At 51.6% G+C, this 26168-nt stretch overlaps 11 protein-coding genes across 11 annotated transcripts; 4 read left to right on the top strand and 7 right to left on the bottom strand.

Annotated features, from left to right (window-relative positions):
- Nucleotides 1-442: 442 nt before the first annotated feature.
- Nucleotides 443-2569, top strand: CPAR01_03368 (uncharacterized protein; the record flags this gene model as incomplete). Its single annotated transcript, XM_060487655.1, has 1 exon — nt 443-2569. One exon carries the CDS (start codon nt 443-445, stop codon nt 2567-2569), a length of 2127 nt encoding a protein of 708 aa, XP_060354983.1.
- A 609-nt stretch (nt 2570-3178) lies between these two features.
- On the bottom strand, nt 3179-3732 carry CPAR01_03367 (uncharacterized protein; the record flags this gene model as incomplete). Its single annotated transcript, XM_060487654.1, has 2 exons — nt 3179-3277; nt 3361-3732. The coding sequence occupies 2 exons, from the start codon at nt 3730-3732 to the stop codon at nt 3179-3181; spliced, it is 471 nt and encodes a 156-aa protein (XP_060354982.1).
- Nucleotides 3733-4998: 1266 nt separating this feature from the next.
- Nucleotides 4999-6646, bottom strand: CPAR01_03366 (major facilitator superfamily transporter; the record flags this gene model as incomplete). Its single annotated transcript, XM_060487653.1, has 4 exons — nt 4999-5198; nt 5266-5320; nt 5374-6341; nt 6508-6646. 4 exons carry the CDS (start codon nt 6644-6646, stop codon nt 4999-5001), a joined length of 1362 nt encoding a protein of 453 aa, XP_060354981.1.
- Nucleotides 6647-7893: 1247 nt separating this feature from the next.
- CPAR01_03365 (salicylate 1-monooxygenase SalA) lies at nt 7894-9407 on the bottom strand (the record flags this gene model as incomplete). Its single annotated transcript, XM_060487652.1, has 2 exons — nt 7894-8807; nt 8894-9407. 2 exons carry the CDS (start codon nt 9405-9407, stop codon nt 7894-7896), a joined length of 1428 nt encoding a protein of 475 aa, XP_060354980.1.
- A 597-nt stretch (nt 9408-10004) lies between these two features.
- Nucleotides 10005-11253, bottom strand: CPAR01_03364 (all development altered-6; the record flags this gene model as incomplete). The annotated part of the gene is made up of 2 exons (XM_060487651.1): nt 10005-10742; nt 10846-11253. 2 exons carry the CDS (start codon nt 11251-11253, stop codon nt 10005-10007), a joined length of 1146 nt encoding a protein of 381 aa, XP_060354979.1.
- Nucleotides 11254-13150: 1897 nt separating this feature from the next.
- Nucleotides 13151-13990, bottom strand: CPAR01_03363 (uncharacterized protein; the record flags this gene model as incomplete). Its single annotated transcript, XM_060487650.1, has 1 exon — nt 13151-13990. One exon carries the CDS (start codon nt 13988-13990, stop codon nt 13151-13153), a length of 840 nt encoding a protein of 279 aa, XP_060354978.1.
- A 1603-nt stretch (nt 13991-15593) lies between these two features.
- Nucleotides 15594-17986, top strand: CPAR01_03362 (uncharacterized protein; the record flags this gene model as incomplete). The annotated part of the gene is made up of 5 exons (XM_060487649.1): nt 15594-15693; nt 15775-15928; nt 15988-16282; nt 16340-16768; nt 16823-17986. 5 exons carry the CDS (start codon nt 15594-15596, stop codon nt 17984-17986), a joined length of 2142 nt encoding a protein of 713 aa, XP_060354977.1.
- A 392-nt stretch (nt 17987-18378) lies between these two features.
- CPAR01_03361 (xylose isomerase-like TIM barrel) lies at nt 18379-19431 on the top strand (the record flags this gene model as incomplete). The annotated part of the gene is made up of 1 exon (XM_060487648.1): nt 18379-19431. One exon carries the CDS (start codon nt 18379-18381, stop codon nt 19429-19431), a length of 1053 nt encoding a protein of 350 aa, XP_060354976.1.
- A 77-nt stretch (nt 19432-19508) lies between these two features.
- CPAR01_03360 (uncharacterized protein) lies at nt 19509-20174 on the bottom strand (the record flags this gene model as incomplete). Its single annotated transcript, XM_060487647.1, has 1 exon — nt 19509-20174. One exon carries the CDS (start codon nt 20172-20174, stop codon nt 19509-19511), a length of 666 nt encoding a protein of 221 aa, XP_060354975.1.
- A 2637-nt stretch (nt 20175-22811) lies between these two features.
- CPAR01_03359 (uncharacterized protein) lies at nt 22812-23158 on the top strand (the record flags this gene model as incomplete). Its single annotated transcript, XM_060487646.1, has 2 exons — nt 22812-22835; nt 22895-23158. 2 exons carry the CDS (start codon nt 22812-22814, stop codon nt 23156-23158), a joined length of 288 nt encoding a protein of 95 aa, XP_060354974.1.
- Nucleotides 23159-24016: 858 nt separating this feature from the next.
- Nucleotides 24017-25486, bottom strand: CPAR01_03358 (uncharacterized protein; the record flags this gene model as incomplete). Its single annotated transcript, XM_060487645.1, has 5 exons — nt 24017-24531; nt 24591-24655; nt 24710-25092; nt 25158-25262; nt 25331-25486. 5 exons carry the CDS (start codon nt 25484-25486, stop codon nt 24017-24019), a joined length of 1224 nt encoding a protein of 407 aa, XP_060354973.1.
- Between the last annotated feature and the right edge of the window lie 682 nt (nt 25487-26168).

Raw genomic sequence — 26168 nt, 5'->3', positions numbered from 1 at the left:
GATGCTAGACTGTGGCCACCTGAGAGTCTCTGCAACTTCTATTCGCATCACTTACCCCCAGCAATTTCAATTCTCAGTCTCAGGCTCGCTAAGGTGACAATTATGGGCGCTATGGCCAGTTGATCCTGGCAGGGAATGCTGCTGACTACACAGCATCAATCAACAGACCCATGAGCTCTTCTCAACACTTGACAGCTTGGCGACACGTGATGAGACACTTCCAGATTCATCGCAATCTCAGGGGGTTCGCAATCCTCGGATACGAGGTCTCGATAGGGAGTAGCCTCAACGATAGTCCGCTTCTTCGTCTTTTCATCGACACTCGCTGGAAGTCATAACCACAAGTCTCGTACCAGCGAGCTGTGAAGGGCTTCCCCAGGAACATTGCGTCCCCGCAGCATTCAAGAGGATCTGAGTGACCGGCAACGCCGGCCCAAGAGTCATGGAGACCGCTTTCAAGCGCAAACCCCTGCCGGGCCCTCCGCCAGGTCCGCCGCCGCCTCCGGATTTCGACCCCTTTCCCCAACGTCAACGCCCTCTCCGCGCCGCTCGGTCGACGCCAAACATTCGGCAGTCTGTAGCGACATCAATCTACGATCCACCGCCAGCGTATGAGGAGTTCCCTGGAGTCGACGCTAACGGTCGCCTGGCTTTCGCCGCTCCTGTACCGGACTTCAGACCTGGGAGGATTCCATCGCCAGGTCCTGCAATCCCAGCACCACACTTTTCTCCCAGTGTTTCTCCCGTTGCTGCTCACAAAGATTACCTACCTTATCGACCATCACCATCGCCATCACCGTCGCTTGTAGCAGGTGGTAAGGACTCGCCCGCGCCGTCCATTCCAGGGCCATCCTTTCCTGGCCCTTCAACAGCCCAAACGTTTCCGGTGGCAGGTCATCGTCCTTCTCCATCGCCCACACCGTCTAGCCCTGGATCTTTCGTCCCTGGTCCTCCCGCAACAGCAGAGACGTTTCCACTGGCATATCGACCCCCTATATCACCCAATTACACCCCATCAGAAACCGTATCAACAGAGTCTCAATTGAAAGAAAAGACTTTCTGGCAAACCGCCCTAGACGAGACAAAGTATTTCGCGGGCGGGCTGATAAGTCATCCGTTCGAGTACACCAAGCATTACTCCATCCTCCGCCACTCGGGCGCGCTCGTATGGTACCGCGGCCCCTCAACCTCCATCACCATCACAATCTTCTCCGATGCTCCTCTGCCACCAACCCGGACAGTATGGCTGCAGCAGAAGGGCTTCTCAGGCAACATGGGCATGAACCTGAAGTCTCTGGTTGGCGCAAACACATCATGGCTCGACGTGACGCCTTCTATGCAGGGGACACCCGCGGCCATGACCGAGGGCGATGAGAGGGGCTGTCAGCGCGACTTGAAGAAGTTTCTCAAAAAGGCACCCAAGAATCTGGCAAAGCATATGCCCAGAGAGACACACGTCGTGCGCATACCCGCGGCCGCCGATGATGGGTACTTCCGGCTCGTGCTATGCACTGGAGGCGGTGGTGACGGGGGCAAGAGGAAGGTTCTTTGCCCAAGCCCCGTCTTCCGTGTTGCGAGTACGTCTACGGATATGAGTGTTACACGCGGCGCGAGCTTTGCCAGCATGCCTCTGGAGCTAGGGATCAAGGCCGGGTCTGTCGTAGCCACGACTGTCGTCAATAGGTACATCGGACCAGCTGCCGCTGTGGTCCAGTCTAGAACGAAGAAGATCTCGCAAGCAAAGTTTGTGACGAAGCACGCCGCTCATATCGCTTACGCAAAGTCGGGCATAGAAAAGTCCGGCATCAAGACGCATGTTACGGCATACGAGGAACAGTATGCCTCCACAAGGAGTGGGGGATACGACGCATGGCAGTCCGGTGAAGCTGGGTTCCAAGAAGCCCCTCCCGAAGTAATTGGTCCCGACTCCGGTCCTACCGATCCATTTCCAATCAAGTTCGACGGCAAAATTGTCCGCGGTACAGGAAGAGGAGGGATGGAACTGGGCATCCCGACAGCGAACCTCGAGGGTATACCAGAAGACGTGAGGATGCGAATGCGTGGCGTTTACTTCGGCTGGGCGAGGGTCGTTCCCCGATCCGGACTGGAAGCGATATCGATAGACTGGCACGAGAGCATCATCACCGTCGGCCCCGCACCGTATGCCACACCACGTGTAGCCGCTAAGAACGTCGCCACGGTTCACCTAATCCACGAGTTCGGCGGCGCTCTGTTCCTCGACACAAAGCTCAAGGTTCTCGTCATGGGCCAGTTGCGGATGGCTGCGCCTCCCGTTGCTGGCTCTGAAGCCGCGCTTGAGGCCTACGGGGCGGATGTATTGCTCACTGTGGCTAGTCTGAGCCGTGACAGCTGGTGTCCTATCGAGACGCGGGAGAGGATGAGAACCATGCGGAGCGAGATGAGCTTGGCTGATCGGTATGTTGAGACGAGGGACAGAGTTCAGAAACAGGTAGACCGTATGCCGGTTCACTTGGCTGGGGTGAGAACGGAGGGCGCTGCCTTGAGAGACCGGGCATACGGGAATGGAGGAATTTGGATCCCGAGATGATCCAGATGCTCATTTAGCGATGGACGGGACACGTAATGTTCACCTGTCGACACCGGGCGTGTAGACTCCTTGTTACCTATTAGACATTTAATATTTTTCATACACTTAGGCAGGCAGGTACCGAACGTAAGGTACCTTCCACACGTGTATCTGTATACTGATCTCGCCTACACGTATACGCCACCCACAATACCCGTATATGTCCCAACAATTCCATTCCGATCACCAGTCAGTAGGCGCCCCTCTAGGTCGGGGGGTCAGGTCAAACTGGCTAGGTGGTGGAAGGGTTACAGGTCCGACATTCAACACGCCCATAGCCTACTCGACGACAGGCTCCGAGTTGGATTCCCAGCGTGAGCGCCAAGAGATGTAGCCACACCGGTGGTGAACTCTTTTTTTGATCTTCTCGAGTTCTTAATGCCTCAAAGGAAAAGAATCTGCTCTTCTTGACGGGCTGATTTGGCAATTACATTAAATTACACTATAAAAACCCCCAAAACATCTACTAGATAGTCCATCCAATTGAGCATTCATTCCACTCTCCTCATCTCGAAGCGAAATCTTCACCTATCTCTGTGACTTTCCTTTATTATTAGCCTGAAATAAATATCACACCGATTCTACCTGAGGTAGTACGTTGTTCTTGATGGCATCCCAGCAGTAATCGCAAAGCTTATGACTCTTGATGTCATCGATCGTCTCAGCGACCTGTCGAACGGATTGTTAGCATATTGATGGCTCCGCCGTATGAGACGGCAACGATCGACTGGTACAGCATAGGGATGACTCACTTCAGCCAGGCAGCCAAGCTTTTCCTTTTTGCCAACCTTTCCAATGCCTTTGGTACCCACAACTTCAATGAGGCACTTGACAGATGTGAAGCCGAGCTCCACTCCGCATCTCACGACGTTGCATCCGTCGACCACAAGTTGGTCGTCACTTGCGAGCAGTTCCTGTTCAGCTTCATCGAGCTGATCCCATACAAGTTTTCCGGCTTCGCTCAAAGCGTTAACAACATCAGAGGAGAAGTCCAGGATGTCATCAAAAATTCCCGGAACTGGAGCGGGTGCTGGCTTGGGAGACCGCGCTGTGTAGTTGGGTGCAAGCCCTGTTGAGAGCGAAAGCATGGAGAGTAAGGCAACGAGAAAGGTAAAGAACTTCATCTTGTGTGCAGTACAACTTTTTGGTTTGGTTATCGAAGCAGTGTTTGGTTTTGTTGCAGCTATAGGCTCATTTGTATGAGTTTATGGTCTTCGTCGTCGCAGAGGAATGCTCGCCCTTTATATCAAGATCCCCCTACCCTCTCTTCATATTGGTTGTGCACTTCTCGTGCCTAAGATGACCTATTTTGAGACCAACAAACTTCAGGCTCTCGTGCATGAGATTTCCTCTCAACTCCAATGTTTTCCATCACGCGCGAAGCCGTTATCTCCTATTTTTGCCAGAGCCTGCTTTCAAGCTGAGCTCTCAAATGCGGTTCTTTCCCTATGCGTCCGCAAAAGGGGCTGTGCGGATCCTCCACAACGAGGCTGCGATGAATCGGATGAGTGCTTGCAAGTAAGCGCCGAAGAGACTGCGACAATGCATGTAAATTCCTGTTGGTATCCGCTTGCATGGCATGACAGGTATACTTGATTGTTTCTAAGCTATTGCAAAAGGGTTTTCCAGAGCCTTACGATGGCACGTTCTCAAGCACCGGTACCTCATTTGAAATCACGTTAATACCCCAACTGTACATGATTCTTCATGTGTTCTCAGGTCTCAGTTACAGCCTGTAGGCTTTGATGCCACACGTAGCCTGCGCAGAAGGGGCTGTGTGACGTGTAAAAGCTAGGCGCGTACCTGCATGTACTTCGATGTTGCAGGTTGGATGCACAACGTCCGCTCCGGGCGTAGAGGTGTTACCAACATACAGGCCAGATACTTACAGCTATGTATACAGCTACGTACCTTTCTGAATAACACCAGTCTGTGCCGTATGGTCTAATTGGGCAGGTTTGTTGGTCACTACCACATGCACTCTTGAGTCTTGACCGCAGTAGCGGGTCAGCCCTTCACCATTGAGCGATGCCAGGCTCCTACATAGGGGTAGAAAACGCAAATCAGCCCAAATCATTGTCTCTAAACTTCCTCAGTCTCTAATATCTATAATAAACTACTTCAATTACTGGCTCTAGTTCTTGCAGTCTACTAGACTGCCCCAATCTGTAATGAAAATTTTAGTCATTAACCTTCTCTCCCAGAATCAGCAAACTCGCTGAAGGGCGCAACAGCGTCAACGTATCTGCGAAACCTGACATTGCAATCGCTGACTAGTAAGTAACGAGTAGTAACAGGCGTAGAATGAGTAGGCTATGCGCATATCCCAAGTCCTCACCTGACCATGTTAGGCTGGTGGTCGACCGCAAGTAAACTAAAAACCCTGCGGCTTAAGCAGTCACAAACCTACTTCTTTGTCTCAACTTTCCGCCATATTTGAATAGAAGCCAAGGGATTGGTATCAGAGGAAGTGAGAGGAACGCAAATACGCTGCCAGCCCAGTGCACGCCAAGCTTCTCATACATCTGGAGGGTGAACAAGGGGAAGACAGCACCCAGAATGTATCGAAGGATACCATTTGCGGCCAGGGCTGAGGATGATGTTAGAATCACTTCCAACGAAATGAAAAGCTTCCAGAAAGAGGTACATCCACTTACCAGATGCCGCGGCCTTTTGGCCATAAAAGTCGACCATGTAGGTGATGACAGACAACTTGAATGAGTTAGTTACGCCCTCCGCTTCGGATCGGAAGCCTTATTACTCACGAATAGACAAAAGGCGCCGAGCCCGAATGGGATACCAGCCGCGACCAAGGCGGCCCAGTGACCCCCACGATGAGCTTCCCATGCATACCAGAATAATCCAGCAGGAAGAGCAACACTACCCACGAGCGCCGCATACAGTCGCTGCTCGGGAAAACCTTTGCCGGCTTGCACAGCAGGTATTCTGAACTTGGCATCGAGGAAAGCAAAAACAAAGGTTGCCAGGAAATAGCCAATGATGATGCTAAGGAAGCTCAATCCAACTTCTCTCAAATTGAAACCGTAGTACTTCTGGAGCACGTAGGAGCAGCTGCCGAAATAGCTGAAGATCATGGCATAGGCAAAAGCTGTGTAGATGGCCAGCGAGGAGACAATGACCTCAGTGAGGAGCATCTTTGTCGGTCTCATAACGGCGACTCGAATAATGCTGCCGAGTCGCGCGAAAGTGATGGGCTCTTCCCCTGACTCTTTGCGCAGGATCCAGGCTTTTGATGTCTCCTTCATCAATATAGCCCCGACCCAGATGGGAGCACCAACCATGAGGAGAACATATTGCGTCCATCTCCAGTCGTTGCCTCTGTCGTGTATGATATAAGCTCCAGCCAAAGGCCCCAAAGTCGGTCCCAGAAACGGGCCAAGGATGTACAACAGTGATGCGCCAGCTCCCTTGCCGAGTTCCCAAACATCGGCAATGGTTCCTGCGCCGACAGCGATGCCGGCAGAGCCCAGCGTTCCAGCTATGAAGCGGCAGGCGAGAAGTCCAGAGAATGTTGTCACCGCCGACGCACCTCCAAGGAATGCGAGGAGGAAAGTGCAGGATCCGGCGTAAATCCACTTGCGACCGATTACTTCAGAGAACGGGGCGATGAAGAGGGGACCGATGGCGAGACCGAGTGTATAGAGCGTCAGAGGGAGGATGGATTTCGTGCGTGAGACGGAGAACTCGTCCATTATTAGGCTGGTCGCGGGGACTGTAATTGAGGTTGCGAACGTGCTGCAAGATTTCCCATGTCAGATTAGAATATATCGAAGGCATTTTTAGGGAAGAAACCGACATTTCGAACGCCAAGAAGCATGGGATCGCAGTGTGAAAGAGCCTCGAAAGAAAACTCCAGTTCTTGGGGTTTCTCGACTCACGAGGGTCGTCCCATGCGAGTTGCTGTTGACCACCATTCTCGGAAGAAGTGCTGTCCTCACCTGCCCTTTTCTCAACATCTTCTTCTGGTCGGTCCATTACTGGAGGTTTGATGGAAGATTCTTGGCTTGTTGTGCTCATTTCGGCAGCAATAATCATGCATTAGAGACACTGCCGCTGATTCTTGTGATGAGGGGATGCTTGGGTAATCCAAAAACCCAGTGCCACGGCCCTGGGATAGGGAGATCTATATACCAGGCAGACTCTGGCGAAGATCTGTTGAGTTGATAGGAGTATCGGCGTCTAGCGTTGCTGAAATCCGTGTCATTGGTTATTGCCTTTCCGGAATTCGGGTGGCAGGTGGACTTGGCCAATTGTTCACGCCGAAACCTTGAAGCTTAAGAGAGCGGATGACCTTGTCTTGTCTCTGATTCATATTTCTTCACCAGAGGGTCTGTAAGCATTACCTTACTGCTGGCCTTCAGACCCTCGGCCTATGGGTATTTTGGTTGGTAAGGTGATTACTGATCTCTGATGAACTGGAATCTACCGGTGGGATAAGGCTATGAGATGAACCATGGTATTAAGCTATGGCCTAATCGTTGGCTCAACCCTTCACCCAAAACTCAAGATGTGCAGTTTTATATCGTGGGATCTTAGAATTGGTTATCCCTCACCAAATTTTCCATGACTATCAGATGTTGTGAAACCCCGACCATCGTCGTCTGCACAGTATTATCTTACATCGCAAATGCGGCACACTGTTGTTGATTAGTAAACTGGTCCTCGGCTGGCGCAGTCGCGCTAGTGTCCCAGGAATTTGCCAATGAATCAATGCGAACAAAACCCCTGTGAGCGCTGAGAAGCCAGAATTATGTCTTGAACGCATGAGTAGCGTGGGAGATCTACGGTCTGGTTGGTCCAGTCTTAGCAGCTGAATGAGATCAGAGCCAACATCGATGTCGTTTTACTAGCGCGGCTAGGACTCAAACTCGGAGCAAATTACATAATTCGAAGACCCCTAGAGCTTGGGACGCGCGGTACTTACATAGGTACAAATTCATTCTGCTCACCGGCGTACACTTCCCACCTACCTCGCCATGCTCAACAACTGGGGCCAAGCATTCTGCATCATCTTTATCACTTACAGTTAGCTCCCTTCGAATATTTGAATGCGCAATCGATTCTTTGTAAGCACGGTCGCCGTAGGTATTGAGTTGCTCGATACCTTCTGGCTCTTGCAAGGCGATCAAAGAGAATCCGGGTAGCTCAGCTAGGCTATATCCCAGGTTTCAGAGCAACCAAGAAGGCTAAGACTGGGGTCCGCGGGAAGTAAAGTTTCTCGGTTCCTCTTTAGTGCATTGTACTCTGCTATCTTAATGGAACCCTTACGTCGCAATGGCATCCTTGACTCTCAGTGGTGCAACAGCCCTCGGGAGGCCAGGGTCTCGTCGAGGCTGCAGACGAGACTGGATTTGATCCGCAAACTCAGCTTCCAAACAACTGATCATTTGCTCGATATCATAGTCCCAGATCTTGTGCGATCTTTCCTCGAGGTCTTTGAGACATTTGTCCCAGTCACGCATAGTGTCCGGGTGGTTCCACTCGTAAATCTCGCAGGCTTCGCGGCTGCTCTTCACCAGCCACTTTCCACGAGGTGGTCGAACAGTATCGTAAGCCCGGAACATGGCCTCCAGTAAGTCATACTTGTCGTGTTGTGTAGGTCTGGATAGGCCTTGCAATATCTTCGTGCCATTGTCAAGGAGTGTGGCCAAAGCTAGCGCATCCTCGACGCCCATACCTGCGCCGGCTCCGTGATGAGGAGTGGAGGCGTGAGCAGCATCGCCTGCAAGACAAAGCCTCCCTTTGACGTACGTTGGAGCAGGGTAGTCGTAAGTATCGAAGATGGCCCATTTGGTAATTTCATCTGGCAGCAAGTCAATGAGACTCTTGACTGTAGGACCCCAGTCCTGGAATACATCAGCGACCTCCTTCCTTGTCGTCTGACTTGTCATGTTAGCAACTCCATCGCCCCTCTTATCCCAATCAGTAGTATCATCGGCAAAGGCCACAAAGTTAAGAATCGTACCACCTGCCACCGCGAAATGCAGGACATGTGCTCGTGGGCCGGTGTGGCAATGCTCGTTGTAGGCTTTGAAGCTTCCGATGGCGGCTACTGCGCGGTCCATGGGTATCAAGGCCCTATAGGCAACTTTGTGGCTGGAGTGAGGGTACGCGGCGGGGGTATCTGGTCCGAGAACCAGCTGTCGGACCTTGGATTTGATGCCGTCGCATCCAATAACTTGTAAGCATCAGCAACAAGGACAGTAATAATGCCATTGGGAGTCGACATTTGCCATGATGGAATCTGTGTTATGTGACTCTTACCTGCATCGGCGCTGGATGTGGTGCCGTCCTGAAAATGCAGAAGCACCTTTCCCCCTATATCTTCATCTGTCACATTTACCAGTTTCTTACGGAATGCGACCGCATCGTCTGGGATGGCCTTGACAAGCTCGTCTAAGAGATGAGCCCGATGACAGCCAATGAATCCCTCATGCCCAGTGTCGAGGTTATACAGAGGCATATCTTCTTCGCCAGGGCGATTCTCATCCCAGGTATATCCATCGTTGAAACGGAGGCACTCTTCGGGCTCGTCTTCGTTCTCACCGTTGTGTGTGGCTACGGCGTTGACGGCCTCCTCGATGAATGGATTTAGTAGGGCCATGCACTTTCTGGCATTGGCAGTGAAGCCAATTCCGGCACCGATCTCGCGGAAGGAGCGGGACTGTTCGTATATCTTGACAGGAATATTCCGCTTTAGTAAGCCTAGCGCTGTGATGAGACCTACAATTCCACCACCGACGATGGCAATCTCGAAATTCTCGTTGTAATCGGACATGATTGAAGGAGGGCTCTTTTGAACTATTTGTGAAGGAAGTCTGCAGTCGGTTGAATATGGAACGGGGTAGTTATCCTTAGATCAGTTATACCTCAATCTCTGTTCCGCAAGAAGTACCTTGCCGTCGATGGCGCTTACTCATTTGGCTGCACATGTAATATCAACGTTAAACTGATATTAGGTGCACGTCCTGAAACACCGGAGTTCGCGGTCTTCCTGTCCGGCGGATGATGATCTCATCCGAATAGTGTTCAGAGCATTGACGGCCTCGCCGACGGACTTCGGCTCTCGCCCCATTACCCTTTGGCAAATCACCTTTTCTCGGTGAAAACGAAGATAGGGTCGATGTACGCCGGGAACATTCTAGAGACAACGCGAGTATCTCATGTAGGTTTCTCAAGACAGCCGGTGCTTGTAGCTTGTAAGTAATGATTTTAAGCACTGACAAATTCATTAATTATGTAGGGGAAGAACCTTTGAAACTCAAGTGAGATACAGCTGAAGCAAGCGGCTGAATATTACTTTCATATTGATTTTACACACGCTCAGAATAGACCAACATTTCCATCGACCACTGGTGAACGATCCAGGGGATGTTCAGTCCCCCATACTCGGTTCCTCAATCAACAGGTCCATGAGAGAGTCAGGCGTCGCCAAGGCATCCTCATATCCAAACCGAGGCGGCTCTGGCTTCGGGATACCTTGGCAAAACCCATTTGCAGCTTTCAACTCCCCCAAAGCTTCATCCATCGTCTTAATCTCATCTTCTAACGCCATGCCACGTTCCTGAAACCTGACCAGAGCTTCCCGACATGAATGAAATGGCGCTGGCGTAAATGGGTGGATCTGGCAAATGTTGAAATCGGATAATAAAATACTCGATAAGCGTGCAATCTCTCTAGCTGCTGCTACAGCTCTTTCCTCACAGCCATCGACGAGATGATGGTACTCTGCAGTAGTATCCGGCATGGTTGCGGCCACCTCCAGAAGTGATAGTGACGCTACTTGGGCTACTACCCTAGTAAGTAATGTCATAGATCCTGCGCGATGAGATACGGGGAGGCCCTGCAGACGGAAAATCTGCCGCATGAGGACGGAGTCCACAAACATGTGGCGCTCCGAAAATTGGGCAGGCGACCTCCCACTTTCATGTCCAATTCTCGATCGATTCTTGTGGACTTGAATCTGCTCGGACATTGAGATGGATAGAATGAATTCCAAGAACGGATGTTGCTTTGCTGCTGTCTGTAGCTCCATAGCTTCTGAGAGAAACAGAGAGATGGTGGGCGTGCGGCTTTGAAATGCGTCTTCAGAGCAAGGAAGCCGAGTATATATCTAGATACATCCTATCATTAGTACAAGAATTCATAATGTATCTGCAGTGATACTTAAGAAAAAATTGGCGCATAATGCTGATGAACAGGAGTTGAGTGCGTACCTCAGATTCAGTGAACGTCCGGGGCAGATCATGCGCCAAGCAAATAACAGTATCTAGACAAAATACCATCCAGAACGTCCTTCTCTTCTCCTCTTTCTCGACAAAGTAATCTGGGTCCTCGGCTGATCCGGAGGCTTTGGAGCAACTTGAATCGATATTGCTCAGGCGCAGGAGCTGTATCAGGCGTATCGCTCGCCCCGTACTCACCCATGCGCGGTGGAAACCGACTGCCATCAGCTCATACATCGAGATGAGAATCCACGCCTGGGTCTGCTTTAATAAAACCTCCTCTTTATTCATTGGACTGCCAGGAGAGTCAAGATTCCCGAGGCAGTCGAGGGCTTCACGATACATGGTGTCGCACAAATGTTGAAACTGCGACGAGAGTGAAGACGCCATCGCCCACATTGCGTACTGTAGACATGTATGTGAAAGTTTGGATTCGTCCGAAGTAGAGCGGCTGTTCATTGTTGGTCTCTTTTCCAAATGCTTTGATATGCGAACGTACGAGGATTGGTGTAAGAACGGTGTAAATGAGTGAACTCTGTCGAAGTAGAGCTGGTCACTACATCCAATGTTCAGCGATAAGATACACAGGCATCAACATGGAGTCTCGACGTATGCCCCGGGACAGTTACTCACAGATCAGCTCTCATTAAGGGCCCAATATCCCGAAAGGTGTCAAGCGCCTGAGCCGGCAACGTCGGAAGCACGCCCGTGTAGTTGAAGGCATCGTTGGCGATGATAGGCAGTGGGGTGGAATCTACAGGAGTGGATGTCTGAGTTGGGACATCTGATCGTGCCGGGTAGGTCAAGTCCGCGTCAGATAAAGAAGTGAAGTAGTCCGTAGCAACAGACAAGGTCTCTCGATGACTATCAAGACTGGAGCCATGAAGGTCCGAGCTTGCTGAAGATTCGCAACTCCGCCTCAGGGCTTTATTGACCTCGATTGAATCGCTCCTACTACTTCTCGCAAGGCGCCGTTCAAGAGTGGCTGCATTCACTCATATTGTCAGTATCTGTAGTACGAATCCTAAATGTCTCACTCCAAGGCATTGCTCTTTACAGTGAAAATGTTGCTGACTGACCAATCCTTGATTGAAGCGTCTTAATATGATCTTTCTTGGACGTTTGAGGTGGGGCAGCCGAGGCACTTCGACAACGTGAACCTGTACGAACACACCCGCTGCAAGGCCGTTTTCGATCACATCTAAGCTTGCCCTTTTGGCACTGCCGGCAGGTTAAATCAGGGCTGCGGCGGATATCATGGCTCGTTGCCGGGCTCCTGCGTGTTTCGGTCTCCTCCGTTATCGATGATGCCGCGGACCGGGGCGGTGTTGGGCCATTCGGCCCATTCTTCGGGTGCGACTGGCATAATACGCCACGTTCGAAGCAAGGGAGACAGAAGTTGCTCCCGTCCATTGATGTTGTGAGCGGTGTGGTTGGAGAGTTGCCGATTATGATGCACTCAATGCTGCGTCTGTTTGACAATGAATTCGTTCAACTTGCGCCAACCAGAACTTTGAATGCTCGTTAATGAAAACACCTGCTTGGAGACACCAAGACACGGTTATGTATGCTACATAGCTGCCAGCTTCCTCAGCGTTTGCCACTTTAGCGGCGTGGTCTGAGTTCAGATAAGCAAAGATGCATCTCAATCAACATGGATAAAGTGTGACAGGACGATCCTGGTCTTTGATGAAAACCACATGAAATCTACCCAAAAGTGCCATTGCGAATTTGTGGTGATGCTAAGGAAAAGGAAATCAACCCCTGGAGGTTCCCATCACCGACGCTAGTCGCCTGGTAAAGAGCAAACTTTGCTGCTTGTTTGTTACCAAGGGTGTTTGCCCCTTTCCTCGGAATACTGATCCGTTGTGCCGCCCGCTTCATATTCCTTTTGCAGACCCCGCTTTTCCTTTTCTTTTGGCCGTTGTGTTTGCTTGTTTGCTCCCTCGGCTGATAGTTTGCCTATTAGTGCCTGACGGTTCATGTATGAGAGATTTTGCACAATTACCGGGATGCCGGGGTCGTTCCCTTGTCAGTCATCTTGCTGACCGGGCCCGGCCTTGCGATTCCCGGATCGGTGGAGTTCGCGACCTTCCGGGGTTGGAAGATGGCAAACCCGATCCCCTCCATGGTAGCTGATAGGGCATGAATAATGTGGATCGAGATCTTCGTAAGCGATGGCAGTTACGTGCCTGCCTTGGTCTTCGATGCGCCAGAAAGTGAGTTCTCAATTATATAGTATCGAAAGTACAGGCCAACCTCAAAATCTTACACGTGCACGCCGCTTATTCTCCGTCTACTGACTGGGGACTGCAAGTGCCTCGTCAATCGTCTTCCAAGTGTGATCTTTGACCTTTTTCAAATCCTCCTCAGTGAAAATAGCCTTGTTGCCGACAACCTTACCATTTTGATCGATACAACTCCAAGATGCGCCGTCCTTCCCCGAGGCCCCGTCCACTCCCTCCAGAAGTCTCTCGGCGCAGGTATCGGCCGGTACGCCCATCACATTGGTCAGGAGTTTTGTCGCAGTCCGAAGATACCACGGCATGGTATGGAAGAGATTGGTCTGTACGATGCCAGGGTACGCGTGGATGAAGTGTTGCCTCTTGTCCTTGTTCTCGGCCGCATAGGCCTGGATCATGGCGTCCGTCATGGAAAGGCAGTGGTCCGCTGCTTTTTGCAAGCTGAAGTTCTTCTTCAGGTCCAAGTCGTCCCAAATCAGCTTCGTCGGGCTTCCGCGGGTGCTGTCAAGGACGATGAGGACTTTAGCATCGTCCTTTAGGATGGAGCTCAGCTCGCGGATGAGAAGCTGCCTGCCGTAGTAGTGAAGGGCCATCTTGCGGTCGATTCCCTCGGACGTCTCGGTTCTACCTGCCATGGTGAGAATGCCTTGGGTGAGGACGAGCAAGTCGAGTTGTGGGTCTTGGAGGGACTTGTAGTCGTCCGTGTATCGCTTGATGGAGCGCATGGAAGATGCGTCCAAGGCGCGGAACTTGATGTTGGGGTGAGGGATGTCCTTGGGTTCGGTGCGGCCACTGATAGTCACTTGTGAGGATGCCGAAGCTGCGGCGAGGCGGCAGGCAATGGCGTAGCCAATGCCACCCGTACCTCCTACGACTAATGATCGTGTAGCCATGACTTGCTATGAGAGTTGGATGAGATAGATAGTGGGATGTGAGGATGTCGTTGGGGATTTCAAGCTCCTTATCAAACTTGGAAGCTGAGCTTGGCTCGGTGTGTGGTTAGGCCGATTCCGAAAACAATTCAAAGCTCCCCTAAGTCCGCATTTCCGCGTCATCTGATTGGCTCAATCTATCTGGCATCTTCCATTTCATGCAAAGGAAGCTTTCTAAGTCCGCAAAATCCGCCCACAACTTGTGCTTTGCAGCGAGTATGGTTTGGTATGACATTGCTTTGAAGCTCTTGGCTGGGAACATATGACAGTTAAGATAGATCCTCAAGGTCACTCCGACTTTCCGTTTAGTGTCCTTCCTTGTGGAACCTCCATTGCTTACGCCCCTACCTCTTGTCTTCTTGCGGCTTGTCGCCTCTTTCGGGTTTTGGTGGTACCGACATGGGGAACATAGGCTTATGCCGGGGATGAGATGACGACGGAACGGATGGAAAGGGGATGGAAAGTGCCCTCGAGCGCGGGCTCCGCAGCTTCCACTTCGCCGTATTTCGGAAAATCCTACGCCCATTTCCCGGGCATGTTATTTATAGCCTCGATTATATCCAGACTCCACGTGACCCTTACAGACCTTACGTAAGTACCAAGGATGAGCCGAAGTGCCGGACTGGGGATCTTCCCTTGAACCAAGTCGGCCACCTTACTGCATCAGTGCATAGCAGGACCCCAAGAGCTCCGATTCCCCTGCTCGCGGCTCTGCGGCAACGTTAACTCTGGGCGAGCGGGGCCGCTGACGCGTTACTGGTCTTCTGGCGGTTCAGCGCCAGCCAAAGAGAGACATCGCGGGACGCATGGGCTGCCGATGTTCCAGGTGAGAGAAGTCTCTGCCTGGGAAGCCTGGCACGCCTGGCCTGGTGTTTCCTGGCAGGGCGAATCTTCCAAAGTGGTTGAGTTTTGAAAGGGATTGAAATCTGGAGCCAGAGCCACACTTCCCCCGTCTATTTCGCATCCCCGGGCCCTGGCCGCATGTTCCGTGGTCCGTCATACGGATACTCTTGTTCCCTTCAGGGCTGAAGTTTCGATCTCCTGCAAATCTGTTCCCCTTTTTCCCAATTTCCTCTCCTTGTCGTCCGAGTCTTGACCTACGCCCAACGGTTGTCATTGTCACACGTCACACGTCATACACACTACCACAGTGACCGCACCACACACAAAGGTTGACGACTGGACAAAAGCGGTGTTCACTGGTCGGTCGTCTGGGATGTCATTCTCGGCCCTACCACACTACTTCAGCCCTTCGGACGGATCTGTGGGATCCAACGTGCTGGGTCACACCTAAACTGGGTCTTTACTCCGAATCTTTTGCCCATCCCACCGCTCCTCATTCCATTCTCCTTGGCGAACTACGGAGGGGCCCCCTCTGGTTCATCAACTTCGGTTCTTCGATTTATTCCATTTGTTAAAATTGTCCCGCCCCAGCCCGTGGAGCACTGGAGACGATTCTTCACGTCGGCGGTGCCGAGTTTCCATTCTTGACCCTTCTACCCTACATAATCACGCCTTCTCCCCCTCGCGCTGCGCGAGGTCTTGTAGAGGGACGATGGGCATAATGGAGAAACTAGGGGTGACAGACCCCTTGGGAAAGCTTCCCCACAAGCCGCAGTCTTACAACGACAAATATGTCGTCGTCTACGACTTCAGTGAAGTCGGTACGTCAATTTCTCATTCGTCTTTCTATCATGATCGGGAACTATCGTTGGAATGGGGCTGGCCGACTGACTGTGCCCCAGATTCTGAGACCTCCGTCAAGGAGCTCACTACACTCCTTAACGAACTCGAGTCTGCTGGTCTCCAGACGGAAGTGAGGGCCGGCTATGATCAGACCCTTCTTATCTTCGTGAAGGCTCCTCGGGAGCTTCTAGGAAACACCGTCTACAAGTCGAGGTCAGTTGGACCAACCATCGTCACGGTCAGCTGAAGCCCTTGGCTGACATTTCCACCAGAGTAAAGGACTGGCTCTATGGCATCGTCCCCGAACATCCCGGCGGCACCAAGACCACCGTCGTCGACGGCGCCTTTGAGGCAGAGGACATTCTTTCAGTCTACCACCTCGTCAACTGGCCCAAGTCTCTCGGTGGCGCTGGAATCACGCCCGAGACGGGCCAGTGGAAGAATGTCAAGGCCATTTTCCCTCTGCACAATGAGGAGACGAACCAGTCCCTCATGAAGCATCTCAGCAAGCGGCTGTTCCTGACGCCCGACGATATCGATTCCATTCGCGACCTCTGGGGAACCAAGGTGAGTCCCGCCAACCTGCGTTCTCTGCCCATGCCGTCTAACAGAACATTCGCATAGGTCGCTTTTTACTTTGCCTTCATCCAGACCTATCTTCTCTTCCTCACCTTCCCCGCAATCACCGGTGTCATTGCCTGGATGTACTTCTCAAAGTACTCCCTCACCTACGCTATTGCGACATGTGTCTGGTGTACCGTCTTCCTGGAATACTGGAAGATCCAGGAAGTTGATCTCAGTATCCGGTGGAACGTGCAGGGAATCGGCAAGGTCAAAGTCAACAGGCCGCAGTTCAAGTACGACAAGATTATCAAGGACGAGGCTGGCCAGGAGAAGCATTATTTCCCCAAGTGGAAGACGGTCTCCCGCCAACTGCTCCAAATCCCCTTTGTCTTGCTTTCCGCTCTGGCGCTGGGTGCCATCATCGTCCTTGTGTTTGCCATCGAGGTGCTTATTTCAGAAGGCTACGACGGCCCCTACAAGAACTTGATTGTAAGTTCTCTTTAGCATGCGTTGGTGCTTCAACGGGGTGCTAACCATAAGCAGGAATACGTTCCGACCTGTTTGCTCGCTATCGCGTTGCCCTACATCAGCAGCGGCCTCGAAGAAGTCGCCACGATGCTCACAAACTACGAAAACCACCGAACGGCCGATTACCACGAAATGTCTCTGACGCAAAAGATCTTCGTCCTCAACATCATCACAAACTACCTACCGATTCTCATCACGGCCTTCATTTACGTTCCCTTTGGCGACACCTTTGTCCCCTGGCTCGAGGGCATGACGAAGGGATTCCTCGGCGCCATTGGCCAAAAGTACATGGACGACGACCTTAGCTTCCACGTTGACGCAGACAGACTTCGTGACGAGGTCATCGCGCTCGTCGTCACAGGACAGATTTCCGGATTCTTCGACGAGAACATCATGCCGGTCCTCAAGCACAAGGCGCAAGGGATCTACCGCGAGTACAAGCGCTCGCACTCAAAGGACACGATGCTCATGTCCATCGTCAAGGATGCCCCCGAGGAAGCTAGATTCCTCCGCAGCGCACGCAACCAGGCCACCCTGGAAAAGTACAACGTCCAGGACGACATTGCCGAGATCGTCCTCCAGTTCGGCTACCTCGCCCTCTTCTCCCCCGTATGGCCCCTCATCCCCATCGGGTTTCTCATCAACAACATCGTCGAGCTACGCACCGACTTCCTCAAGATCTGCATGGAACATCGCCGCCCGCCCCCGGTGCGCACCGATGGCATCGGCCCGTGGATCAACTCTCTCGACTTCCTCACCTGGGCCGGCAGTCTCTCGACCGGCGCCATCGTGCACCTGTTCGGCGCAAACAGCATCGGCGGTGGAGCGTGGTGGGCGCTCCCCATCACCATCTTCATCAGCGAGCACGTGTTCCTCGGCTTGCGCTCGGTCGTCCGCTTCTGTCTAGAGAGCATCGGGTCGGAGCAAATTCGCAAGCAGAGGCACCAGCGGTACGCGACGCGTGTGAAGCACCTCGAAGAGATGGAGGCCAACAAGCAGGCTGGGCTTATGCTCTCAGTCGCCGAGCGCGAGCGTCGCAAGTCAATCCGGGCGATGGGGCAGGAGTCCTTCTGGACGACACAGATTGACGACGGCGCGAGTGCCGCTGTGGGTATTGGTTTGATCCAATCGGTCAAGAGGGCTGAAGTGTTGAAAGCCGGGCAACCGAAGATTGACTAGTAGGATGTCTGTTCACTATACTGGCCAGATCATCTACACAAAATCGGCGTCTTGTTTGATTAGAGGGGTAAAATTTAGAGCATGAACACCATGCCAATAGAATGCCATACAACATCAGTCCGTCCGCCTGCTCCCCGAGTTGGTGACTGAAGCTAAGTGAAGAGCTAAGTGGAGATTGGACGAAGGGGTACAGTGACATGTCTTTGACATCACATCACAGCACTGACATCATCGGATCGCATCCGCGCCATCAACAAACACAGCATCAACTTCAACCTGACTTTCGAGCATCGATCACAAGACTGACAAACAGGTCCTTTTGAGACGATATCGACGGATAATTCGAGTCGTAACCACCAAGGCTCAGGACAGATCACTGCGACTCATCCAAAATGTCCAAAATCACATCCCCCTTCAACAACCCAATCTCCTTCGCTTCTTGCTCCATCGGCCTCCCTCGACACACCCTCGAAGATAAACTGGCAGCACTCTCCGCCGCCGGCTTCAACGGCATCGAACTCTCCTTCCCGGATCTCCGAACCTACGCCACTCAACACCTCAACAAGGGCGAAATCGCAGCCGACGACTACCCCTCCCTCTGCGAAGCCGGCAAGCTCATCCGCAACCTATGCACACAGCTCAATCTCCAAATTATGGTTCTACAGCCCTTTGCAAACTTTGAAGGGTGGCCAAAGGGCAGCAAGCAGCGAGAAGAAGCATTTGAGCGCGCCAGGGGGTGGATGGAGATTATGAGCGCCGTAGGGACGAACATGCTCCAGGTTGGGTCGTCGGATTCGCCGGATATCACGTCGTCGATCGGAGACCTTGTCGCCGATCTCGCAGAGTTGGCGGATCTTCTTGCGACGAGGGGGTTCAAGATCGCGTATGAGAATTGGTGCTGGGCCACGCACATGCCGTCGTGGAAGGATGTGTGGAAGATTGTGCAGCTTGCTAATCGGCCTAACTTGGGGCTCTGCTTGGATACTTTTCAGTCTGCTGGTGGAGAATGGGGAGATCCGACGACGGAATCGGGACGCATTGAGACTGGTGGTGTGAGCGAGCAAGATCTCAAGATGTCGTATGAGATCTCTCTTCAGGAACTTGCAAAGACGGTTCCGCCGGAGAAGATCTATTTTCTCCAGATCAGCGACGCGTACAAGGTCTCACCGCCGTTGAGCAAAGAGCCGGATGAGAGTGGGTTGAGACCCCGGGGGCGCTGGAGCCATGATCATAGACCGCTGCCGTTCGACGGTGGGTATCTGCCCATCTTGCAGTTTTTGGAGGCTGTCATGAGCACCGGCTTCAGAGGGTGGTTGTCAGTCGAAGTGTTTGATGGGAAATTTGAGGAGAAGTACGGGGATGACCTGTCGGGATACGCCAAGAAGGGGAGGGACGGGGTTGTCAAGATGCTTGGCGAGATGATTGTCGATAGGAGTGGCCTCTGATTCTATGAATAGCGCGATGATGCTACAGCAATACACGAGCGAAGCCACTCGAGCCGCTCAACCTTTCAAATCGAGACTCACACCTCCCCATTCTTCCTCTCCTCGAGCTCATCAAACCTCACAGGCGTCTCATCCTCTGTCCACGGTACCACCTTCAATTCCTTCCAAATCCCCATCCACCTCCTCGCCTTCTTCTCATACACCTCCCGCACACCAACTGTGGGATTCGGCCTTACAATCATCGAAAAGAACTCAGACAACCCCTTCGGCGCATACACCCTCCACGCCCCATCCGCCTCCACCCGGACCCCAATCATCGCGCTCGTCGTGATCCACGTATCGATTCCAGCCTCAGTCGACTCGTGCACCGGGCAAGGCACCCCAAACTTCTCCTCATACCATAGGTGCACCCGCGCCTGGTTCCTGATCTCCACCCCTTCGCCGGGGATGCCCGCGAACAGCTCGCGCCCGCGGCGAATCACGGCGTCCTCGGCCTCGTAGGAGAGGTCCGAGTCGTCGTGGTAGACGAGGTCGTAGTCTGAGATGCCTGTCGTGGGCGGGAGCGATGAGACGTGGTTCCAGATTGTTTGGGAGACGGCGCCGCCTGCGAGGTACCAGTTTGGGAGGTTTAGGGTGGTGGCGAGGGAGAGGACTTTGACGAGTGTTTCGTTGGTTTCGAGGACTTGACGGACGAGGGTGAGCTGTTCGCCCAGCGGGAGTCTTGCGGGATTTACGGCGGGCATTTTGGTTTTGCGTGTGAGGAAAGGCTCTTGGCGAGGTTTCTGTGTGAGGCTTTTGTTGATGAAATCACTTTTTCGACGCGCTAACGTTGACTCAGGCGCGTTGCGAACGTGTTTATATCGGCGTTGAATGATGAGGATCAATCGCATCACGTCAGAGGTTTTTTTGCGCCTGGCTTACCTAAGGTAAGTTGTGATTATGCCAGGCTTTCTTATTTCACATTGCGAATCGCGATGCGTCATTTTGAAATTCGTCGCTGTAAATTGAGTTTTAGAAGCATTCATTCCCTGCATTCCCAGAACGATTAGCTCTGTCGCAATGAACTGGGGCTTACTTGGAGACGAAGCACCGGAATCTCATAAGCTGAGAGCCCGTCGTATACTACAAGAAATCAACACACCTTAGCTATCGCGATACGCTTCATTTGCTACATAGGCAACTCAGAGACAACGCAATTTGTTGCGCCATCTGTCATGATCTCTTCTTGCATCCTGATGCAAGACCATCAATGGCCCCTCCAGGTCATGATTTCTGATGAAGCATGCGAGCTTTCACATTTCACAGGAATTGTGTCGGCAGCTTGTTGACCCCGCAATTACCCCGCAATCATGAGGGGCATTGTACCTTCAGTCGCAGATTGAGCGGTCATTTTTCAGCTTTGAGAAACATGACATACTGGCCTGTAGCTGACAGCGGCACGTAGAGTGAAGTATCTCATTTGCGCTTCACGAAATTATCGAACATATGTGGAGGCTCGTCTATAGAATCATGTTATCAGCCTCATCGGGCGAATTTGGAAGCGAATATTGCCGCAATGCAGTAGTGGTGTTGAGGGTGTATAGCTTCACCGTGACTTATCAGCTCACACAAGTCCCGTAATGATTGGTAGAACATAATAGAAGTTCTTATCTTGTTAAGACGTCGCATTATGTATTTGCTGCAATTATAGTAATGTAAGTGAACATCTACATGTAGCTGTCCTTAGCCTGCATTGCTGCATAAGGCAAAAATAAATAACAAGCGCTCAACTGCGGCCTTTTCATCTAGCCTGGGCAGATTCAGCTCAGGCACCAACGCAAAATGACAAGCTGGCCATCAGAACATGATAGGTCGGAGAAACAATAATGAAGGGTCGAACCGGCAATGTGCAATTTATGTAAAGCTGACATCAAACTTCATCTTCAAGCCTTTAAGAAGTAGGGCTTCCCCTCGCAAGGCTGCGGAGTGAGCACGTCTGTGATCTTTTGAACACAGCAAAGCTAGACCTCCGGCCCTTCACGCCTGCTCCAACCCTCCGCCGCTCGTACGAAAAAGCGTCTAAATATCTTCACGATGAACATTTTGTTCGGAACCATGAAAGTTTGCTTAAAAGGTATTACTTGTTGCTTCGGTCACAAGCTGCAAACGGAAAACAAAGCGCAGTGGTCAATCTCCTCAGACCAAGATCTAACAGAACACTGATCTCAATAAAGATTCTCGAGAGCACAAGGAGGCAAAGGGTTCGTATAGCATTGCCTGAAAGTGGCGAGCGGAAGTTGACTCTGAACGCTTTCTTAACACCGTCGAAATACGCCCAGATGCCATTGTTGCAGAAGTGGGAACGCCTCTAGACATGGGTGAGCGGAGTGATCGAGAAAGCTCTGTAGGTGGAGACGAACAAGAAGACGACCACATGGCCCTAACCTCGTTGATCTTGAGAATGCCAGAAGCTATCTTGTTTCCAAAGCATCGCTAATGCCAGTCAAAGCTGAGTCTCGAGAATCCCTTCACCTACCTCGCATGGCCGTGGAGAAGCAAACACAAATGCAGAGCCAAAAGAAAACGGAGACAGGGCGAGGGGCGAAGACCAAGTCATGTAGATGGTCTTGTAGCGTTGGCTTTTGGAAAAGCAAACTATCTTCCTGGCTTTACGATACGTGTTATCCACCAAAACCGGGGTATCAAAGAGTTCGGTACATCTGTGTAGGTGGTGCATTTCCATCGTCATATCGCTTCTCGGAGTGAGGAGCCGGAGCTTACGAGGTATTGCAGGAATCTGATGATCACATGTTTTTAGACATCAAAGAGCCCAGATCAGGCGGTTTCCGACGATTTCGGCAACGCTATATTAAAGATGGACAGCCACGCTCATCACCTCCTCCGACTCAACTGCAGTTCAGGACTCAACAGCGGACCAAGATTCTCGGGGCGGCGTTTCTCTTCCCCCTCCTGCTCATTTTCGGTCAGAGAGAAGTCGATCTAGCTCGTCGCGGCAGAGTTCCTGATCGGGTACTTTTTCGTCAAGAACAGGATCATCAACACCGGTGTCCGAAACGTTACGGTCCGAGGAGGTGGCATTCCATCCAGAAGAACAAAACACTCCCCAGTACTTGCTGCTATGCGTCAACCAGAAAAGCCTTCCGGTATTGAAACATATCGACTGCAGCCCTTTCTGGAATGACCAATACCTTTTCCAGCATATCTTGGAAAGATATCAGACAATACGTGAGGAGTCAACCTGGAGAATCTCCCTGCTTTTCCCCCCGTTGGTACGCGCAATACTGGACAAAGGAGTGGTTTTTCTCAGGAAAAATACTCCGAGCTGGCTGGATTGGATGTTCAAAAATTTTCAAAAGTTGTCCGAAGCTAGCCTTTTCAGTATGCACACTGGCGATTACGTTCAGGTATGTTGACGCAACTTCCTTTTCCCGTGGAACACTACGACTAATAGCCCCCCAAAAAGTTTCGACTCGTTCCGATGGGAGAATCGACCAACCCGCAACATTTCAATTGTGGGGAATGTCCTCCTGTCTCCGAAGTATTAGAAGCGGAAAGCTATTCATACAATCCAGTACCGACTGATGTAGCTGTTGATTCCATTCCATCGTGGCATACAACGCTCTCTGGGCATCGACACAGCGACAACTACTGGATCACAACATTTCCAAAACAGCTTCGGGGGCCGCTACATCGCCTACCAGGAGCCCGCGAAAGAGTAATTGGGTAGGGCACACGGATCAATGAACGCTTCAATTGGCACATGGTTTTCTCTCCTCTTCTTGTAATCACCGTAATTATCTGGGCAATTGTGGCCATTTATCTTGCATGCAAGGCTGATGACTCTTCTGGTTTTGGTTTAGGGACTTTGCTCGCAGCACTTGTTGCGCTTTATATGCCTATTCAGTATTTTGCTTGGAAGGAAAAGCTGAAATAGAACTGTTTGCGACCTGCCTTGTATGGCACCGCCTTGCGCTGCCATGACTCTATGGATTAAGGTAGTCAGTTAATTCACTTGTTCCCAGATGACCACGAAACCACTTCTCATGTCAGCATCAATGCAATAGGAATAGTTTTGCGTTCAATGTCCCGAGCAACAAAAGATGTGCAGGGCATAATGCCGACATAGCCTGTACTAGTTCCAAGTGTGTCAAAAGGCCTCGCTTTTACGTAGACGGATCAATCTGGCCCTGGGATCAAAAGTGCTCGTCGGAACGGTATGAAAGGGAACTAGACGTCTTACAAGTGCGGCTATCATAGTTGTGTGGTGGTGCTAGAGATCCAGAATCTCTAACCTCCGAGTATTGCCTTGCCAGAGATCAGGAAAGGCGACCTCTAGGAATCGACCATCATATCATACTATTTCCAATGATGAACGCAGAGATCGAGCGTCTTTTCACCTAAGAAAGCGGTACATTTCGTTCACCACGATTAAGCTAACGTGATATATTATACTAGCCCTGGCAGATTTGACCATCACTGGCCTTCAGCCACAGTTGTCAGACTCATCATCATTGCTTTGTTATTACTCAAATAGGGTATTATGCTTTTACTAAGATTTGTGGTCGTCATGTCGGATACATCAAATTCACGAGTCCTTCTGCTCATCGACAATGAGGAAGCTCTGTGGCACCACCCTCTCATTGTCATGCGAAGCCTCCCTCGTCGACCTTCCTCCACAAGTCAATTCTTCCTCACTCCCATTTTCACTGACACTCTTAATGTGCGACAAGGCCTCAACATCACCTTTGCTTGCTCCTGCTGAGAAGCCCATACTCGACCTCCTCTTCCCAGAAGTCGCCTCACTCTGCCTCTTTTGACACTTGAAGGTGCCGCAGCATTTGCAAGGAAAGTATGACATGCTGTAGATATCTTCGTGCCCGGACTGCGGCGGACCGTTGCTGGACTTGGCAAAGGTTGTGGCTGCGAAGGCCGATGGTCGGCGAGTAGCGTCGTCGGTAATGCGGTGGGGGGATGGGTCTGAGGTCATGCCTAACTTGTAGCCGATGGCCTTGAGAAGGGGTCGAAGCGTTGCGAGGCTGCCGGCGGTGATTGCTAGGCCTTGTTCTACGGATGACCAGATAGCGATGTCGAGGGTGGACCCTTTATTGAAGTTAGTTGACTTGTCCCTGGAAATAGACTACTTGAAACGGTGGACTTACAGAGGAAATCGGCGTCCTTGAGGCCCATGAGATATCCAAAGCGAACCAAGACAGCTGAGCTGGCACTAATAGGATGGTCAGCTTCGTTCATGTTACCAATAAGGTTTGATTGTACTCACACGCAACCCATGATCAATAACGGGATCAAAGCAAACTTCGTCTTCTTTCGCAGTTGGAGGTTCCAAACCAAAAAGGCTGGGAGAATGGCGAATGTCAAGTCCGATATGACACTGAAGGCACTGTACAAGTATGCCAATGCAATAACAATGTTGACATCGATGCAGCTTCCTGGCTGACTCTTGTTCCAGAAGAACGAGATGGGGTGGCACTGAAACAGCGTCACGAAGAAGAATACGACTCCGGCTAGGACAGTGAACATCATAGCCACGTAGATGATCCAGCTGTGTAATCTGCGGGTAGTAATTCGCAAGAGAAAGAATCCGATGGACATTTTCGAGACGATCATGCTGAGGGAGTAAAAGAGGTAGCAGAACCACCAGCACTACAAGGTTGTGTTAGTACACTTGTTACCAATGGAAATCGTATCGTCTTAGAGTAGTTGCTGACCTCGAGCGCTTTGGTGATATGGTCATCTTCGATATCCGCGAAATGCCTTCCGGTGCCATAGTGAACACCTAGTATCGAGAAGTTTGAGTAGCATATGAAGAAGGCCTTTGATGGAGTTAGTCATATCTTCCTGTCTGTATACACAGTCATCATGCAAATCGAGTAATGCATACCAGAGCCAAGACCATGAGCCAGTCATCCGTTCCGAAAGCCTTGACCAGGCCAGCCCGGACGTAGCATCGCAATGCAGTGGCCAACACCGCCGCCGAGACGAAGAAGATGTTGACGGCCAGGAGCTCGGGTCCACGGTTCTCGACCATGGGTGCCATGTTGACTCGTAGATCTCACGGTTCGATGTCTACCAGGGGTCCTTTCTTTGGAGCAGGCCCTCCCAGTTCCCACTTGAAGAGATGCAAGGTTTATGGGGATCGTGGGGAGGGAGGGGGAAGGCAAGCAAAGGTCGTACGATTCTTTATAATTCCCCATCCTTAAACAAGTACGAAAATGAAAAGAAGGATACGGGCCGCAGAATTCACAAGACACCGTCGTTACCGTGCACCGGGCGCTACCGCCAGGGGTAGATGGGTCTTGTTGTGTCGCGTTTCCATCTTCAGAGCTCAATCCGAAGCCTTCAGTCGACGGCGTCGGGTCGTGCGTCCGGACAGCTCGGCATGCGCCGTTCGTCCCTCATTGAAGACTCAAAAGAAGTGAAAGTATCTGTCTTGACCCCACCGGAGCTCTCCTAGCTTCAAAGGACATTTGATTTTGGGGATCATTTGCGATGAGGTAAGGCAACACAAATGAGCAGCCAGCTCCGCGCCTCTGGATAGCTTTGCCTTGAAGAAAACGTCCAGATCCGGCGACGGACTCGGGACGGCGGCGGGAGGAATGCCTCATCCGCGTTAAGTCAAGCTCTAGAGCGTCTGGCACCAGTCCTTCTTAGGACACGGGCTCCGGTGAACAGACGAGGAAGCTGACCAGTGGAATAACTGTGGCTTGCTTTCTCGAAGG

Source organism: Colletotrichum paranaense (assembly GCF_030867605.1).
Source record: "Colletotrichum paranaense strain IMI 384185 chromosome Unknown Scaffold_2.1, whole genome shotgun sequence".
Classification (NCBI taxonomy): Eukaryota; Fungi; Ascomycota; class Sordariomycetes; order Glomerellales; family Glomerellaceae; genus Colletotrichum; species Colletotrichum paranaense.
The sequence above is the reverse complement of the archived record's forward strand: the minus strand, read 5'-3'. Positions and strand labels throughout refer to the sequence as shown.